The following is an 18384-nucleotide window of genomic DNA, read 5'->3' on the forward strand; positions in this document are numbered from 1 at the left end:
GCCAGCGCAGAGTCAAACTGCTTCATTGGCACTATATATTCCATCAACAAAAAATCCAACCTATACATTGGTGATTTGCCTCGCACTGCGCTCCATTTTCGCAGTGCTGGCCGTTTCGAGCAGTCACGCTTTAAGCACCTAAAGGACCGAGAAGAGGACGGCATCTAACGCCACTTCCTTGATCATCTTCACACTCGCTCGTCATAGAGCAGAAAAACTGCAGTTAGAATCATGGGAGTCGCTCCTTCAAACGTCTGGGACCCGCACAGGCCACTGCCGTTGCCACTTCTCAAACTTTTTATCGACGTAAAAGCCAACAGAGGCATTCACATCTTCTACCCTGTGAGTATGAATCTCATCGACAAAGAAGCATTTCTACAAGTCCTTGCTATTTCTAGCTGTCTCCGTGCGACTATGGAGTTGTGAAGAAACATCGCTAGATTAGGCAACAGAACAGTTAAACGGTTAGCATTGCCTAGAAGGAAAAACGCCATAAAAGTGACTCCAGCTACGAGGGGCTCCGTTTTGGGAAGATGCGTAAATTTTGGCTACTTGGGGGTTTTTTAACGTGTAATGACGTCGCACAGTTAAGAGGGGCCTTGCTTTTCGCCTTCATTTAAAAGTGACTGCCACGTACAATATCTAAATCCCTTTATTGGGATCACTAAATATTCTAGGGGCTCACTTGCCTGCCTAATTGCAGAATTTGGAAACCATGAGAGCGAACGTGTTGCACCGGGTGCAGCAGCAAACCCCACCATTCGCATTTCTGCAGCGTATTTTCCACACTGCTCTCGCAATTTTTACTGTATTATATCTCCCTTTTTTATTTTTCTATATTGGCCCTGGTCACAGCGCAAGATATATAGGTGGGGACAAAGCTGGCCGCACCGGTGTCAGATAAAGGCCCCTGTTTGTCTGATCGGTTCCAAAATGTTATAGAACACTGCCACTAATGTCCCGCAGTCACACATTTTGACGATTTTTACTTTAAGCCTGGCATTAAAGCCCTACCTTATATCTTAAAAAGTTCTAAACGCGACATTGGTCGGAATTTCCGGTGCCCGCCTCTGCTGCGTCTCTCATAACCTGAGTCTCTTCGAGACGTTAAATCCCATGAACCAAACCAAACAGACATCACCCTGATTTCTTCGCCTACCGTTCAAAACAGTGTAGAACTCGGCTACAATGACTATCGAATCCGTATTGACTTTGCCCTCCTTGTCACTCAGTGCATACATCTCATTTCTATCAACTCCTAGTTTCTTGACTGCTTTTATGCTACCGCCCTTCTTTTCTAACTTTTCTCACAACTGGTTCATAAATATGTTCTCTGTTTTCATAATGCAAATATATATGAACAATGGTGGAGGCCACCGTTTTTTTTTGATAAAAAATGGTTTTACTTTTGCCTCACAGTTTGGCTGGACGAAAGATTTTGAGACAACTCTTCCAACACCATATTTCCATGGTATGACAGCAAGAATGTTCTGCTTCGTTCCGAGCCTCGTGTAAGCTTTGTCTTTTCCATCTCTGTATCCGCGTTTTCAAGGATAACTGCATTTCGTGCGCTAGAGCATAACAGTTGTCAGTAGATACCCGCACCACAGGCCTGATATTTTCACTTTACGTCCTCAGAGCCCCGTAAACACATGTGATGGACTCTGCCCTTAGAGACCTAATTGGGCCATAGCCACTGGTACTACCGGTTCTTAAATTTCGAGTGCTATATTGATTTTAATTTAAGTTTCTTCGCTACTGTACAGTTTGTTATGAAAACTGATATATTCCTTTTGTCAGTGTTATTTATTCTTCCTGCTGTAGTATTAAAGCTTTCACATATATGCGGATCACCGTATTACATGTATCTTGCTTTATGCACCGCACTAACTCCGGCCTGCCTCTGTGGGTCAGCGTTTAGAATACTTTACAGCTGAGACCAGGGTTGCGGGCTCAAACCAGCGGCACCATGCGTCGTCTCCACAGAGATTACACACAATTTAAACAAGTTGGCCATGTAGCGTCTGATGTCAGTGCGTGTAAAAATAACCTAGATCATGAAATCAAAACTTGTGGCCTCGACTACGGCGGCCTTATTGCCCACATCGTTTTGGGGCATTAAACCCCACATACACCATAGCGTGCAGTAATTCAGGCCATGAATTTGAATAGATTTTGGTGGTGCGTATGATACCGAGCAGAAATAAATAGTCAGAGTGAAGAGAAAGATGAAATGGCAGGTTTAGCGGGAAAACCTAAATGCATACTGGCTGTTCGAGAAATGGCTTTGACGTGAAAATTGCCTCGTTTTTATCCCACGGATTGTAATAAAAAAAAATCAAATAGCCGTGCTGCTTAGAATTCTTCAAGCACCTGCAATAATCTGTCTCAGTACGTTGTACTGGCTGTTAAAGCGAGTTGAAGTTGTTACCAAAAATTAAAACAAGCAATTACTAGAAAAAGATACGAAGTCAGCGCTAGTGGCGTTATATTAAAAGCAACTGATACAAAATTATTTACGACTGAACAAAGGGATGGCTTCTACTTCTCAACTGCACAGGAAGCAAGTCAATATCCTGGTGTACGAAGAAGGTCACGAGCAGGAGTGGAACGTCGGACTGGACGTCACCGGAGGCTACGTGTACTACTCGGTGTTGGAGGGCCCGCGAGGCAAGAAGCGAGTCTATGCAGCCGCCATTGCGCCAATTGGCAGCTACTACAGCATCGCTATCCAGATGTTTGAAGACAGGATGTTTAAGGTTCGTAAACGCACGCAGGGTATGGGAGCTGCACATATGCCGTTCTCCTTCCCACTCAAAGACGCACACGCACGCACACAGATCATTACCCTCATGTGGAATCCCCGCTAAGCGCCAAGTTTTATTTAGTTATGAAACATTGTAGGGAAGGAGTTGACTCATGACAGGTCCCACGTTCCCTCGTGTAATAACCCGCCATGCAGCGGTTATAACAGGATAGTTAAGCGGTTTTTTTGGAGAGATTATAACGCCCCGTCTTCATGTAACACTTTTAATTTTCCCTGTTTTCATCGTTACTCGCATGAAAAGATGACGGACACCATGCGCCATTACCCTTACCTCACACGTCCTTGGCATGCGTTGAGGCCCTTCCTTCCGACATCATACCCTGCCGACTGCCTACTTGCCATCCATTACGTCGGCCCAGTGCTGTGCGCACCGTTACTTTTCCATACGTCCATGCCCAGCGAAACAATTAAAAAGACCATGAGATGCCTAAAATGAGGTAAAGCAAATCGGTCGAGTGATAGGTACTCCCTCAGAATCCATTCATCGCAAGAATTTTTCAGCTATCTTCATTAACCCATGAGATATCGGCTATTAAAAATGGCACTGCTCCTCTCCCCCCTCAACTCAACACTCCCAGACACCAGAAACAAACGAAGAGAAAGCAGCTCGGGAACTCCGCCCCGCCAGTGAAAAGTCATCGGGTGACGCTGGGTCCGCAGACTATTGGTTTTTGCGACCGTTTTCCCGAGCGTAGCCTACGCATTCAACGGTCTCTGCCTTTCCCTTCCCGTCTGCGCTTGAATAGCTTTGAACCTTGTCTTGTGTCTTCCGCGGCCACCTGCTTGGGCAATTTCTTGACCTCTTGGAATTGTGTGCGAAAGCAGCCCGAATGACCCGGGTCGTTCGCGAGCGCATGCCTGCAGCTGCTGTCGACTCCAGCGGCCACCGCGGAGAAGCGCTTCCATTCATATACCTGCCCCATTGAGCGCAAATTAGTGTGAAGTCCCACCGAGTACGTCCTTCTACAAGACCCCTTTCTTCTTCCGCACTGCCGCTTAATCTCCCGTGTCTGTAGCTTTCGTACCGTCTTCTGCGGTTTGACCAACAGCGGCCGGTCTCCTACCAGAGTTGATGCGATAGAAACGACTCTGCATGGATGCTTGCACACGAGCGTGCGAGTTTAACGCGCGAAAACATGCCGTCCTCCTTTTTAATCAGGACAGGCCCTTTCACGACCGTCGGGGAAAGGTGTCTCTTGTGGTGCATAACGAATGGAATGCATGTACGTATTATCGGCGTGAGCATGCATGACTGATAATTTAAGAGATCGCTACAATGTTTGAATATCGGATTATAAGTGAGCACGAATTACTTATCCGCGAATCTTAAGAATTGAGATTAACAAAGGGGTAGTGCAGTGTTTTTTTTTTATCCCTTCGCAAATCGTTTATGAAGTGCCAATACGTAACGTGCATGCGTGTTTTATCTCATGTGTACGCGTCGTCCGGGCCAGAATTGACGAAGCAAAACATCAGAAAAGCAGCTCGGCACATGCAGTTCGGCAGCGCCGGTTGTCAGCGCTTTCCGCGACTACACGCAAGAATCACTGACAGGAGCACGCGAGCGGCTACGCTAGAGAGGCAGCAAAGCAGCCAATTTCAAAAGGGCCGTCCGCCATGGGTTCGACGCCAAACAAACAAGGCCTAGCGACGACCAGGGCAGTGCACGGCAGCAGTGTCGTCGGCCGCAGCACTAGCGGATGGTATCTCTCCGATAATCTGGCGGTATCCGGTGCTGCACTTAACCGGCTCGGATTTCTGTACTTTCGCAATGCAGCTAAGGGCAGGCCTTTTGCCACACGTTTCATTTAATTATCAACAAGCCGCACAAATCGATGCAGCAAAGACGAAACGGGACTACTGAATGCTGTTGCTGCGCCGTCGGTCGGTACTCGAAGGTTGACGCCGTCTATTTTATGGACTGCTTCTGAGATATAGTCTGAAGCAGAAGTATACAGTAAGAACGACGTAGAATCGGACCAGCTCGTGCCCTTTTGGCACTCGTACACTGACGATTACTTTCAATCAAATGCCACTACCTCTCGGTTAACGTCGCGAACCGAAGCGCCAACCTCAGGGCCACACGCATTCAGTGCACGCAGCACCCACGCAAATGACTACCGCAGCTGCCGGAAGGGATTCCGTAACGTAGAATAGTCAAAATCTCACCGCCATGCGAGAACCGTGCAGCCAGCGAATTTCAAAAAACGCCGTTCTTACAAATTAATAATAAATCGCTTGCTTTGTTCCTAGGGGTTGTACTTTGGGAAAATGCTCAGAAGCGTTCCTTCTACACATTCAAAACGTTTATTATATTGCCTTTCTAGCCATTTCAAAGCCTCTTTAACACTATGGTTTAATTACCGAGGGCAACAATCTGTTACAGATGCGTACAATCATCTGCGATACAGTCCAGCTCCATTTATAACGAACTTGATCGTCACGCGGCATTTGTTCGTTGTATCCAAAGTTCGTAGTAAGTGGACCACCTATAATACGGGCAAAAAGAGCAAGCGAGGTGAAAGTTAACTTTATTTTTGAAAAAAGTCCGTGATGCATGTCTGCTTCTTCAAAACTGATCGCATCACTGCCGTTTCTAATTTTTCCAGCGCGGTAATATGTTCATCGCCAAGGCCTCTCCTGCACACGAGTTCCTTAAGCGACGCGATGTAACCGATCGCGGTTGAAGCGTTCACAGCGACCGGCGGTAGAGCAGCATCCTCGTCATCGTCCTCGTCGGTATCTGGGCAGTCAGGAAGGGCTCTCACTTCACGCACAATAGCTTCGTCAGTGCATGGCTCCGCAATGTCGGCGTTGTCATCAGCAGAAACGAAATCGTCCCAGGCAACGTCAGGTGCGGCCAGCTGCGTGTCAACGGCGCGTTGCCACAAGTACTCGTGCGACCGGCTTTCCGGTGGGTGATCTATGGTGTCCTCGGTGCCTGGGCCCATAAAACCCGCCTTGCTGAAGCAGTTTGCTATGCACTCCGCGGTGAGTTCCATCCACGCCGCTTTCAACATCTCCACGGCGGCAAGCAAGCTTATGCGAACTGGCATGACAGCATCAATCGCTATCAACAAACGTTGGATGACGCGCCGCCGGTAGCACACCTTGAACGCATGAATGATGCCCATATGCAGCGGCTGAATTTTGCAGATTGCATTGGGCAGCAAGAAGAGCACTGTAAAAGCACTCAAGGAAGCTGCACATGGTGCGCCGCACAGCCATCCAGCACGAGCAGGGCCTTCCTGTTTTTTCGTGCCATGTCGCGGTCGAACTCGACAAGTCACTTGGCAAATAAGTCACGACTCATCCAGGCTTTTGTATTGTTCCTGTAGCGTACGGGCACGTAGCTTCCAAAGCATCGCGGCTTACGTCACTTGCCAATGACAAAAGGCAGCCGCCGGTCACTGCCGTCCATATTGACACACAGAAGAACAGTTATGCGCAACTTGCTGTTCTTCCCTCCTGTGCATTTGTCGCCTTTCAAGGCATGCGTTTTAGATGGCAACATCTGATAAAACAACGCAGTCTAATCGGCATTGTAAACGTCCCGTGGAGCATAGCTCGTGATTGTTGGGAGTTTGCCGGAAAGCCACGCATCGACGTCCTCGTTGTTCACAGACGCGGCCTCGCCGACGACCGCCTTGAAAACAATTCCGTGGCGAGCCTTAAACCAGTGGAGCCGCCCATTGCCTGGGCTGAAATCGGGAAAGTCCAAAAGGAAGGCGAAGTCTTTAGCCTTGGAGAGCATCAGCGGTCCACTGATCGGAACGTTGCGAGACCGGGCGTCAGCGAACCACTTCAGCAGTGCGTCCTCAACGTCCGCGTAGGTCGCCTTCCGAAGGCGCTTTCTAGTCGTCGGGTCGGCATTCACGGTAGCACTAAGAATCTTTTCCTAGCCCTTAGCAATGGTTGAAATGGTCGATTTCGACAGTCCGTACTTTTTGACCAGTTCGCAGGTTTTTGCACCTTGAGCAAGTTCATTAACAATGGCCATCTTCGTTGCGATGTCGACAGCTTTCCCTTTAGCAGCTGAAGAGGTTGGCGTGCAGTCCTCCATCGCACCAGGCGCAAGTCAAGCCCTTGGGCTCGCGCGTTGAGGCAGCCTTCAACTTCCCGATCTGGGAAAGGCACGGATGCGGCAACGATGTCAACGCAGTGCCATCGCACAGAAAGAATCGACGGCGCAATGCACTCAGTGCGGGGTGGCACCGGAGCAACAAATGGAGAACCGGTTTGAGCCGGTAGAGCAGGCGCCTGACTTTCCGGATTGGCCGACGTAGATCACGTGGATGCATCACAGCGACGCGGGCGGCACCACTTTCACTTTCGTCACCGCGTGCGCGCGCTTTTTCGTTTTCGTTTTTCAAAGCGCGCTTTTTCTTTTTTTTACTTTATTTTACCCGCAAAGGAGCGCCGGGGGATGCTTTGTGCGCTTTGTGTTCGCGTCGTGTCGGGAACGCAAAGTGCGCGAAATTCGCCTGCCGCGGGTTCGCAGTCGAGCCAAACCGCGCCAAACACCGCCGGCTCGGTCAACTACAGGGGCCCGCCAGCTTCGCGTTCGCTCTAACCGAGTGTTGAGGCCACAACAGTTCGTTCTATGTGAGACACTGTGCCATTGCCCCAATATATATTTTGACGGTAGCACCGCCCTCGTTCGTACTAAGCGAGCGTTCGTAATATATGCGGCTGTTATAAGTGGGCTGGACTATTACTGTAATGTAAATGACAAATTTAGGTGCAAGTGATAGCGCACCTACAAAATAAAAGCACGTGATCACAAAACGCTCATGACTCATGAGGCATTAAATGGATGACAGAATGTAAGTTGACGATTGCTGAAAAGGGGAAAATCGCCCCAAGTTAGAAGTTTTGATCAAACGATCATGATCACATTCTTCGAGGGCTGATTTTATCCACAACTTACTTCACTGGACATGTCGTCTGCTCATCTAGAGGAATGAGTTACACTGCACATATTTTCCAGAGAGAATTCATGTTAACTGGAATGAAGAAACAATCTTTTTGGGCTATTTTTTCCGTTATTCTTCATTCGCACGAGGTCATCACGAGCAGTCGAGAACAGAGATGTCGTTTGATGATCAAGGGAAAACAAGCGCGCTTATACTATACCAAACCGGAATCGTTGGTTTCCCTAGCAGATCTCTAAGCGGCGAGCAATGTTCGTGAGTTGTGACATTCAGGGGTATCCTCGCTTTAAAATGTGTTTGATTTACTGCGACAAACTTCAATTGCGCGCAAATCAGTAATAGGCTTCTTTATTTTACAGCTATTTTTCAACGACGAGGAGAAATACAGTGCTAATATGGACAAAATATCAGGTAAGAGACCCGCCTGGGTGGTGCAGTGGTTAAAGCGCTCGACTAATGTTCCCGAGGATGCGGGACCGAATTCCGGCCTCGGCGGCCATTTTTTGCTGGAGGTGAAAAGCAAGGCGCCCGTGTGCTGTGCGATGTCAGTGCACGTTAAAGATCCCCAGGTGGTCTAAATTTCCGGAATCCTCTACTACGGCGTCTCGCATAGCCTGAGTCGCTTTGGGACGTTAAACCCCACAAACCAACCAATCAGCTCAGAGACTGCAAATCATTAACTAAAATGGCATACCATATATTGCCGACTCTTAGCCACAGTCCACAGCTACAGTCCAAGAACTGGAGCTGGAGCTCATCATATCACCGTGAAAGGTTTTGGCACGAAATTTCAATATCGGTTGGAAAGAATGTTTAGTTCTTTACCTAATGAATATATATCGTGTTGAAAAGGAGATCGTACCACTCAGAGACAGAACAGGAAGCTTTGCGCATACACGCTCATTGCGAGACGCACTTAAATTTCATTGGATTCAGTTGCAGCTGCAGCGCCTGTCCTACCTTCGCTTCCTTTTCCCGCCTCTGCGCAAGGTTCTTGTTCTAACGTTTTGTCTCATCTGCTGGCCTCTGTCTGGCCTACTGAACCCCGTATCGCTGCTGGGGGATTGTTAATGTCTCTTTTGATGACTTCATTTTGAAGCTAACGGAACACCATGGCCATTAGGCCAACATAACGTTTTGTTAAATATGCGCCCGAAAGCATGACACAGCCAGTAATTGAACAGCCGCGTATAACCATGCCAGTCTTCGGGAAGCTTTCACCTAATGATAGGAGTATGAAAACAACTAGCCTAATACTCTGAAGGCTCGAAAAAAAGAGAAAAAGGATATGTTCAACGGTGATTGTTTCATTGTCCCTGTTAGTCCTGATCGAATGGAAGTCCAAGTGACATGTATTTGTACCGCTTATCCACTTAATGATATGAAACATATGTTGGGAATGGTGTTCTGTTTTTTTTTTCTTTACTATTAGCACGGAGAGGGCTTCAGAGTTAGTTCAATTTTAGTTCTGCAAATCTGATGTCACCTCCAAGATATATTACACCTCATACATTATATACAAAATGACTCAAAAAGCGTTTCAGTTTCAGTTTCAGTTCTCAGTTTATTCCAATCATTTACAATGGCTGAGGAGAAAGGAAAAAAAGCCGCGCACGCGGCTCGACAAAGCTCCAATCTCCCGCAGTGGTTCCACAGGGCGGTTGCCGATAACAGCAAAAAACAAAAACAAGAGTAGACATGGAAATAAATATTCTATACAGTATTTTCCGACAGAACACATTATAGTTTATTTGCAGTTGCATACAAAATAAAAAAGATAGCAGCTTCATACCGCATGGTTACTTTGTATTTCTTAGGGTCACATACTCTTCATTGCTATGTAGGAGCATATTTCGGATGTTATAAAAAACTGAGAGAATGAGTGGGTAAGTGAAATTGTATTGGTTAGGAATGACGGCAGTATATATCTTAATGTTTGAAATCGGTAGTTTGTGCGTGGGCAAGGTACACACATGTATTCTTACGTCCTGTATTGTGGAGAATTTTCCTGTAGATTAGCAAGGTCAGTTAGAAATTTAATTTTACTCTGTGCCTGGGATTTATATAGCGGAATCACACGATACTGATGGCTGACCCTTGCATTCATAATGCGGCATTTTGAAAATAAAGAACTTCTTTGTCAGGCAAACTGGGGCCGCGCTTCGAATGACAGGAGTCAGCGCAGTTCACGAACTACTTGATGGATGGTCGCATGGAGGTCATCTCCGCTTGTAGGTGTAGTTTCATAGTGGCTGGCAGATAGCGCTTCAAGAGGCCGGCTGTAGAGTCGCGTCGTTGCTTCTAATGTTCTTTCTGTATTGGCTGCTTGATGGCTGGCGAAGTAGACCTGCAAATAGCTGAATGCGCATCAACAGGTTCTCCTTGGTTTCCTCATTCATGTAGGGATCTGCGCGGCCGAAGAGGCACTTCGTTTCCTCAACGCATGCCAGGACTGGCTCATTTGAGAGCTGAATTCTTGATTAGGGGAGAGCCTTCGCTCTTTCTTTCGGTACAGAACTTGCAAAGGCCGCCAAAAACGCTGCTTTGAATTTTTGCCTGTCCTTCAATGAAGTCTCATTATTTTGGAACCAGGTTCGTGCAGGTGCTTGAAAAGCAAAGTAGGTTTGCCTGAGTTTCAAGGCCTTGTTCTAGAAATTGAATGATGCCACCAGGTCGAAAAGGTTCATCCAGTCTTCCGCATCTTGTTTGGGCAGTCCTTGGAAAGTGGGGGCTCCTGTGGCTAAACAAAGGCGAGCGGTGCAGTAGACTGGCCCATTGTCGACGTTGGCACCTTCTTTCGGGGTCGAAAGGGGTCCGGCCGCAGACCGTGTTCGGGTTGGAGCCCTTGAAGTGGGCGGCTTGCTCGATGACCGGTAGGCTGGTCCCTCAGGGCAACAGGAGTGATGCCGAGGTCTTCGCTTGAAGAGGTAGGCCGGAGGTGAACCACCCGATTTCACGTAATAGTGACAAGCCCGGTAGGCACAAATTCAGACACTGGCGTTGCACCTGAATGAAACTCTTATTGGGATGACTTGCGCCTGCAAAAGAAATAAGCGAATCGCCCTTACTGAAATGGTCTATATGCTTCAATGGAAAAGGTTATGGTCAGCTATGTATATCTATGGACTTTTATGGTCAGCTATAACGTCTCATTGCAACATGTACAGACAGCTATAGAAAATTCTATACCACTTTGTCTGTAGCTTCTGAACCATAAAATCTCTTTAGCTAATTATAGAAAACCATAAGTCCATGAAGCTATAGATTATTAGTCATATAGTTATCTTTAGCTGTCTATAGAAATGTGAATGCTTCTGAAGCTAGACAGCAAACCATTTAAGCTTCTTCAGTGCACGCTCCTAAAGCTATAGACTAGTATAGTCATGCAGTTATCTTTAGCTTTCTATAGAAATGTGAATGCCTCTGAATCTAGACAGCAAGCCATATAAGCTTCTTAGCTGGCTATAGAACAGTGCACGCTCCTAAAGCTATAGACTAGTATAGTCATGCAGTTATCTTTAGCTTTCTATAGAAATGTGAATGCCTCTGAATCTAGACAGCAAGCCATATAAGCTTCTTAGCTGGCTATAGAACAGTGCACGCTCCTAAAGCTATAGACTAGTATAGTCATGCAGTTATCTTTAGCTTTCTATAGAAATGTGAATGCCACTGAATCTAGACAGCAAGCCATATAAGCTTCTTAGCTGGCTATAGAACAGTGCACGCTCCTAAAGCTATAGACTAGTATAGTCATGCAGTTATCTTTAGCTTTCTATAGAAATGTGAATGCCACTGAATCTAGACAGCAAGCCATATAAGCTTCTTAGCTGGCTATAGAACAGTGCACGCTCCTAAAGCTATAGACTAGTATAGTCATGCAGTTATCTTTAGCTTTCTATAGAAATGTGAATGCCACTGAATCTAGACAGCAAGCCATATAAGCTTCTTAGCTGGCTATAGAACAGTGCACGCTCCTAAAGCTATAGACTAGTATAGTCATGCAGTTATCTTTAGCTTTCTATAGAAATGTGAATGCCTCTGAATCTAGACAGCAAGCCATATAAGCTTCTTAGCTGGCTATAGAACAGTGCACGCTCCTAAAGCTATAGACTAGTATAGTCATGCAGTTATCTTTAGCTTTCTATAGAAATGTGAATGCCACTGAATCTAGACAGCAAGCCATATAAGCTTCTTAGCTGGCTATAGAACAGTGCACGCTCCTAAAGCTATAGACTAGTATAGTCATGCAGTTATCTTTAGCTTTCTATAGAAATGTGAATGCCACTGAATCTAGACAGCAAGCCATATAAGCTTCTTAGCTGGCTATAGAACAGTGCACGCTCCTAAAGCTATAGACTAGTATAGTCATGCAGTTATCTTTAGCTTTCTATAGAAATGTGAATGCCACTGAATCTAGACAGCAAGCCATATAAGCTTCTTAGCTGGCTATAGAACAGTGCACGCTCCTAAAGCTATAGACTAGTATAGTCATGCAGTTATCTTTAGCTTTCTATAGAAATGTGAATGCCACTGAATCTAGACAGCAAGCCATATAAGCTTCTTAGCTGGCTATAGAACAGTGCACGCTCCTAAAGCTATAGACTAGTATAGTCATGCAGTTATCTTTAGCTTTCTATAGAAATGTGAATGCCACTGAATCTAGACAGCAAGCCATATAAGCTTCTTAGCTGGCTATAGAACAGTGCACGCTCCTAAAGCTATAGACTAGTATAGTCATGCAGTTATCTTTAGCTTTCTATAGAAATGTGAATGCCACTGAATCTAGACAGCAAGCCATATAAGCTTCTTAGCTGGCTATAGAACAGTGCACGCTCCTAAAGCTATAGACTAGTATAGTCATGCAGTTATCTTTAGCTTTCTATAGAAATGTGAATGCCTCTGAATCTAGACAGCAAGCCATATAAGCTTCTTAGCTGGCTATAGAACAGTGCACGCTCCTAAAGCTATAGACTAGTATAGTCATGCAGTTATCTTTAGCTTTCTATAGAAATGTGAATGCCTCTGAATCTAGACAGCAAGCCATATAAGCTTCTTAGCTGGCTATAGAACAGTGCACGCTCCTAAAGCTATAGACTAGTATAGTCATGCAGTTATCTTTAGCTTTCTATAGAAATGTGAATGCCACTGAATCTAGACAGCAAGCCATATAAGCTTCTTAGCTGGCTATAGAACAGTGCACGCTCCTAAAGCTATAGACTAGTATAGTCATGCAGTTATCTTTAGCTTTCTATAGAAATGTGAATGCCACTGAATCTAGACAGCAAGCCATATAAGCTTCTTAGCTGGCTATAGAACAGTGCACGCTCCTAAAGCTATAGACTAGTATAGTCATGCAGTTATCTTTAGCTTTCTATAGAAATGTGAATGCCACTGAATCTAGACAGCAAGCCATATAAGCTTCTTAGCTGGCTATAGAACAGTGCACGCTCCTAAAGCTATAGACTAGTATAGTCATGCAGTTATCTTTAGCTTTCTATAGAAATGTGAATGCCTCTGAATCTAGACAGCAAGCCATATAAGCTTCTTAGCTGGCTATAGAACAGTGCACGCTCCTAAAGCTATAGACTAGTATAGTCATGCAGTTATCTTTAGCTTTCTATAGAAATGTGAATGCCTCTGAATCTAGACAGCAAGCCATATAAGCTTCTTAGCTGGCTATAGAACAGTGCACGCTCCTAAAGCTATAGACTAGTATAGTCATGCAGTTATCTTTAGCTTTCTATAGAAATGTGAATGCCACTGAATCTAGACAGCAAGCCATATAAGCTTCTTAGCTGGCTATAGAACAGTGCACGCTCCTAAAGCTATAGACTAGTATAGTCATGCAGTTATCTTTAGCTTTCTATAGAAATGTGAATGCCACTGAATCTAGACAGCAAGCCATATAAGCTTCTTAGCTGGCTATAGAATATTGTATATAGCAAAAGCTATAGACCAGTAGTCATACCCCCTTATATGAAGTTACATATATCGTCGGTTCGAGCCCCTCGTGCGACTTGTGCTCTAGCTTGATCAAGAGTTGTGGGCTGCATGCAACGAGAAACCGCATGTCGTGAACTGCAATGCTCTACGTCAAATGGATTGCGTCACATTATTGGTATAACTGGTGGGAGCACTGTCGCTGTATGCGACTCTGCCTCCGACCCACGTTGGATTTAGTCGTGGGGAGTGGTGGTCAATTTTCAGTTATTTAGGCATCGAATTGAAAATGAACACTTGAAGATGTAGCGCATGACACACATACATATACACACATGCGCATGCACACGCAGACACACAGAACGCACGCACATACACACACATGCGCGCACGTAAATTTTCCATTGCTGACCACAGAAAATGCTAAAGACTGCAATACATTAAGACACCAGAAGTAGTCCACAGGTTATAGAGTTCTAAGCAGGGTATAACGTTTTGGGCCAAATAATATTACTATAGCCGATCATACAAGGGACTAGTGTGGACCATAACAGTTCGTACGCGACCATAGAAAATGTTAGACTACAGTACATAGGCAACTATAAGCCCATAGAAATGGTTAAAAACTTCTATAGCACAGCCTATAGCAAAACCTAAAGACTACCATAAGAACTGCTGCAGTTTTTTGGGCCAAATATGTATAGCCGACCATACAAAAGATTTTCTAGAGCTGACCATAGGAAATTTTTGTATGGGCGGCGGCAGCGATAACAGCAAACGTGCTATATGGTCTTCGAAATGCGAATGCCCATTTCAATTGTCAGAGCTCAATCTAAAAGCGGCTGAGAAACATATAGATAATACCGCGAACGGAGACTAACATAACCTGGACTAGCGTAGAAATACAAGCGCATGGCTGGAATCTTTCGAGGAATGATCTGCCGCAACACGGGAAATTATAAAGCCGCGTATCGCGACAACGAGCACGAACAAGCAGAAAGAATACAGAATTTATTCGTACGCTAGAATAAGAGTCTAAGGCCGCTTGGCTGCGGCTGCAGAAAAAGAACAAATGTTCACTTGAATAGTTCGCGGAAATATGAAGCATCTGCCATTGCGCTCACTACATTTTTTGCTATACTGAAACTTTCTAAATATTAGTTTGCGTCGTTGTACCCCAGACCAGATGGCAATGCTTAACATGACATTCAAACAGAGCATGGTAGATTACAAGTTTAATATATGGTAATAAACTTACATATGGTTGATAAAATATTCTTTTTTTATATTGAAATATTCTCCTATATACCTCTCATAAATATGTTTTTACATTCGACTCCTTTTGAAGGTGAAGGCGTTTCAAATCGCGCAAAATCGGCTCTTCAGCAAGGCAAGCCATCCACTTGTAAAACTCGTTTTGTGAGCACCCTCGAAGTGTTACTTCGGCAATACACCTGGAAGTATTCCAAACATATTTCATCAGCCGCACTAGTGCTTTAATTAGTTGGAAGACAAGTTTTTTTATTTTTCAGCCCAGGTGTCTTTACTTGATGTGCGTGTCGAAGTGCATGTTGCGTTATCGTCAAGACTGGAAGTTTAACTCGGTACTTCGCCCAAAATTATACACATAAATACCGAAGTTCGACGTTTTCTTCATCTGACTACCCGAGTGGGCATTATTATTATCCTCAGCAGCTTTTTTGATTAATGTCGTTTTTCGAATAGGTACGATTATGAATTGTCCTTGGTCGATGATGGTCGCGTCGCCACTTCAGTCGAGAGATCATTCCGTCCGCAGGCAGCCATTTTCTGGCATGTTGCGGTTAGGCACTCTCTTGATAAACACCATAGCGGTATCTGTGGTGCATCCAGCAAGCAGTGTAGTTCACGCGGAGGCTGATACCGCGGTGCCTGCTCTCCCACCTGGTCAGGTAGGCTTACTCGCCTCACGGTGTATTGCTTTGTAATCGCAGCTCATCGACACCAAGGTCATGATTGAATGATACTCAATTGAAAACCTAGTACGAAACTGCGCATTGTTGGAGAAGCGACAAGAGAAGCGGCTACAAGCAAGAAACATCAGAAAACGCTTCTCCGGGTTTTCGCGAGTGAATTTATGGCGGATAGCGTCATAGACGCGTATCCCAGCGATTCAGGTTGCGCTGGTAGCCATTCTTCTGAGAGTATACCTGATGAGCGATGCAATCCACGGGGCGAATATCATAGCAGTGCAGCCTATACTGCAATCACTACTTTTATTGCGCAATAATATAATACATGGTCCTGAAAGAAACCATATCATGTATAGTAAGGAGTCACTAAGTCCGTGGGCTTTTCGTGAGTCCTGCACTCAAAGATCATAAACTGCTACAGTGATGGTGCCTTGAGAAGAACAAAACTGGTGCTCAAATGTGAGTGCATTTTTCTCAAAACTGTCTTCCTAGCCTGCTAATGACATAGTGGAAACGATTTCTTAAATATATTTATTACTTGAGCAATTTTCCTCTTTGACATCAGTGGTTTGCTCCGCCGTGGCGGTGCAGCGGTTAGGCCGCTCGACTACTGTGTCTAGGGACGCGTAATCGAATACCAACCATGACGGCCGCTTTTTGATACAGGCGGACATCAAGGCTGCCATGTGCTGCGCAATGTCAATGCACGTTAAATAAGCTCAAGTGGTCGACAATGCCGGAGTCCTACATTACGCCCTTTCTCATTGCCTAGGTCGCTTTGTGACGTTTAAACCCCGCAAGTTGAGCAAAACCAAATATAACTGGTTTGTCAGTGCTTTCTTCAGTAACAATCTGTTTACTGTGAGAGGATTGACTTTGACTCTCCGCTGTGTTTTGCACAGCCTGAGGTCAAATAAATTGACTGGAAAGCTTTTTTTTTTTGCTCAGAATGATGATTTCTGAATTTTTGGTGCAATCCCTGGTGAAAAAAAGATCGCATGAGTCACAATAACCTCATAAAGATTTCTAACACTAATCTAATACAAATCTCATTATTTCTCATATAATTTTCATACGATGAATGAGTTTAGCATAAGATTATAAGAGATTTGGATGAGTTCAGTACGAATTTGGTATGAGAATTTGTGAGGTTATTGTGACTCATAGGGTTTTTTCACTATGGATATGTTGTATCGTACGTTCAAATGCTACACCACGAAACGTTGTCACCAAATATGTTTAGTAGGAAAAAAAACAGATTGTCATGAAGAGCAGCATACATTCACAATTGCAAATCATATGAAATAAGTCTTTTACCGTATTTTTTCGAGCCTGCAGGCTTTTAAAGGGACAGAACACTGGAATTTAGGTCTCGACTTTTTTTCGCCGCAGTGGAAAGATTGATGTCTAAAATGTTCGATTCCATAACGGTTTTGTTAGAAACGCTGTAGAAAATTTTACCGGGAATTTTTCGATCAAGGCGTGCGCCCGTTTTTATGTAGTCCGATGCTGGGAACCATGAGCATCGACCGCGATGACGACTGGTGGTCGACAAAAAAGACGTACCGAAAACAAATATAAATTTCAGTCGGCAGGAATTAATTCGACATTTTTTGCGTAGAGTAACGTCCGTTTCAGTTTCACACCCAATGCTGTTATGACACAATAACGCAAGCCCTCCTCGACGAAAGTTTTAGTGGGCACTGTCATTGCTTCATTCACGAAATTGCAAACATTGTGGCGCCATCTAGTGGCAAAACCTGAAAGCATACCTCTCGCGGTGCGAAAGGGGGGTGGTTTTTATTTAAGGACGCACTGGAGAGAGCGCAAAATATAATAAATTATCGCAAGCACTCCTAGAATAAAAAAGAACAATGTGCAGCTACGAAGATCAGCGATATTTTGCTAACATGTCACGTGGAGGGCTACACTCAAACTACTAGGGTTTCTCCGCTAGATAGCGCCTCGGTTGTTTTTATGCGATTTTCAATGGCAAATTAAAATTGTAAAGCCTCTTTTCTTTGATATTATAGTGCTCGATCTGTACTATATGAGGCAAGATCTTTTCATTTCCACCATAATGGCATGACATATTTGGGCCAGTGTTCTGTCCCTTTAAGAAGCTAAAGAAGAGGAAAAAATTGCGGGAAAACGGTATCTACTTGTCAGGTTGAAAGTTGGTGCACATTGATTTTGAAGCATTACTGAGAAGGAAAAAAGCAAAAGTTTGTTCCAAAGCCATAAAAAAAAAGTTGGATTGTGTTCAAAGCCGCCTCACTTTTTAGCAAAAAGATTTAAAGTCTGTGGCGTCATCTGCTGGAACGGGCGGACACTGGTAAAAAAAGCCCTAGGGTTTTTGTCCGCCATGGGGTGGCGTGTTCGCCGCCAAGCTCCGCCCAAAGGGTTCAGTGGTGATCGCTGCGCAGCAAAAATACACGCGATCTCCGCTTGCCAGCGTGATATTGGCCGATTAGCTAAGCAAAAAATACTTCACATGCCTCTATTGTATTTTTAGGAGTGTTTATGTAGTCAGTTCAGTTCAGTTGTTCAGTCGTGTCTGACTCTTCGTGACCCTATGGACCATGTCACGCCACGTTTCCGGTTTCTCACTATCTTCCTAACATCACATAACTTCATCTGCAGTGCCTCGAGGATGCCATCTAACCATCGCGTTCGCTGCCTACCCCTTCTCCGGCGACCCTCAACCTTTCCCAATATCAAATCTTTCTCC

At 45.0% G+C, this 18384-nt stretch overlaps 1 protein-coding gene and 1 pseudogene across 1 annotated transcript in view; one reads left to right on the plus strand and one right to left on the minus strand.

Moving 5' to 3' along the window:
- The first annotated feature begins 231 nt into the window (after window positions 1-231).
- LOC146170833 (uncharacterized) overlaps window positions 232-18384 on the plus strand; it is a 31251-nt gene continuing 13098 nt past the window's right edge. Inside the window, exons 1-4 of the mRNA XM_084586749.1 lie at window positions 232-342; window positions 1420-1511; window positions 2561-2759; window positions 8121-8172. Of these exons, the coding sequence (XP_084442875.1) occupies window positions 232-342; window positions 1420-1511; window positions 2561-2759; window positions 8121-8172 (454 nt within the window). The remainder of the gene's footprint in view (window positions 343-1419; window positions 1512-2560; window positions 2760-8120; window positions 8173-18384) is intronic.
- Window positions 5332-5990, minus strand: LOC146170834 (uncharacterized; annotated as a pseudogene).

The sequence above is a fragment of the Amblyomma maculatum genome, unplaced genomic scaffold (assembly GCF_055883805.1).
Source record: "Amblyomma maculatum isolate TAMU_Amacu unplaced genomic scaffold, ASM5588380v1 scaffold_37, whole genome shotgun sequence".
NCBI classification, from domain to species: Eukaryota; Metazoa; Arthropoda; class Arachnida; order Ixodida; family Ixodidae; genus Amblyomma; species Amblyomma maculatum.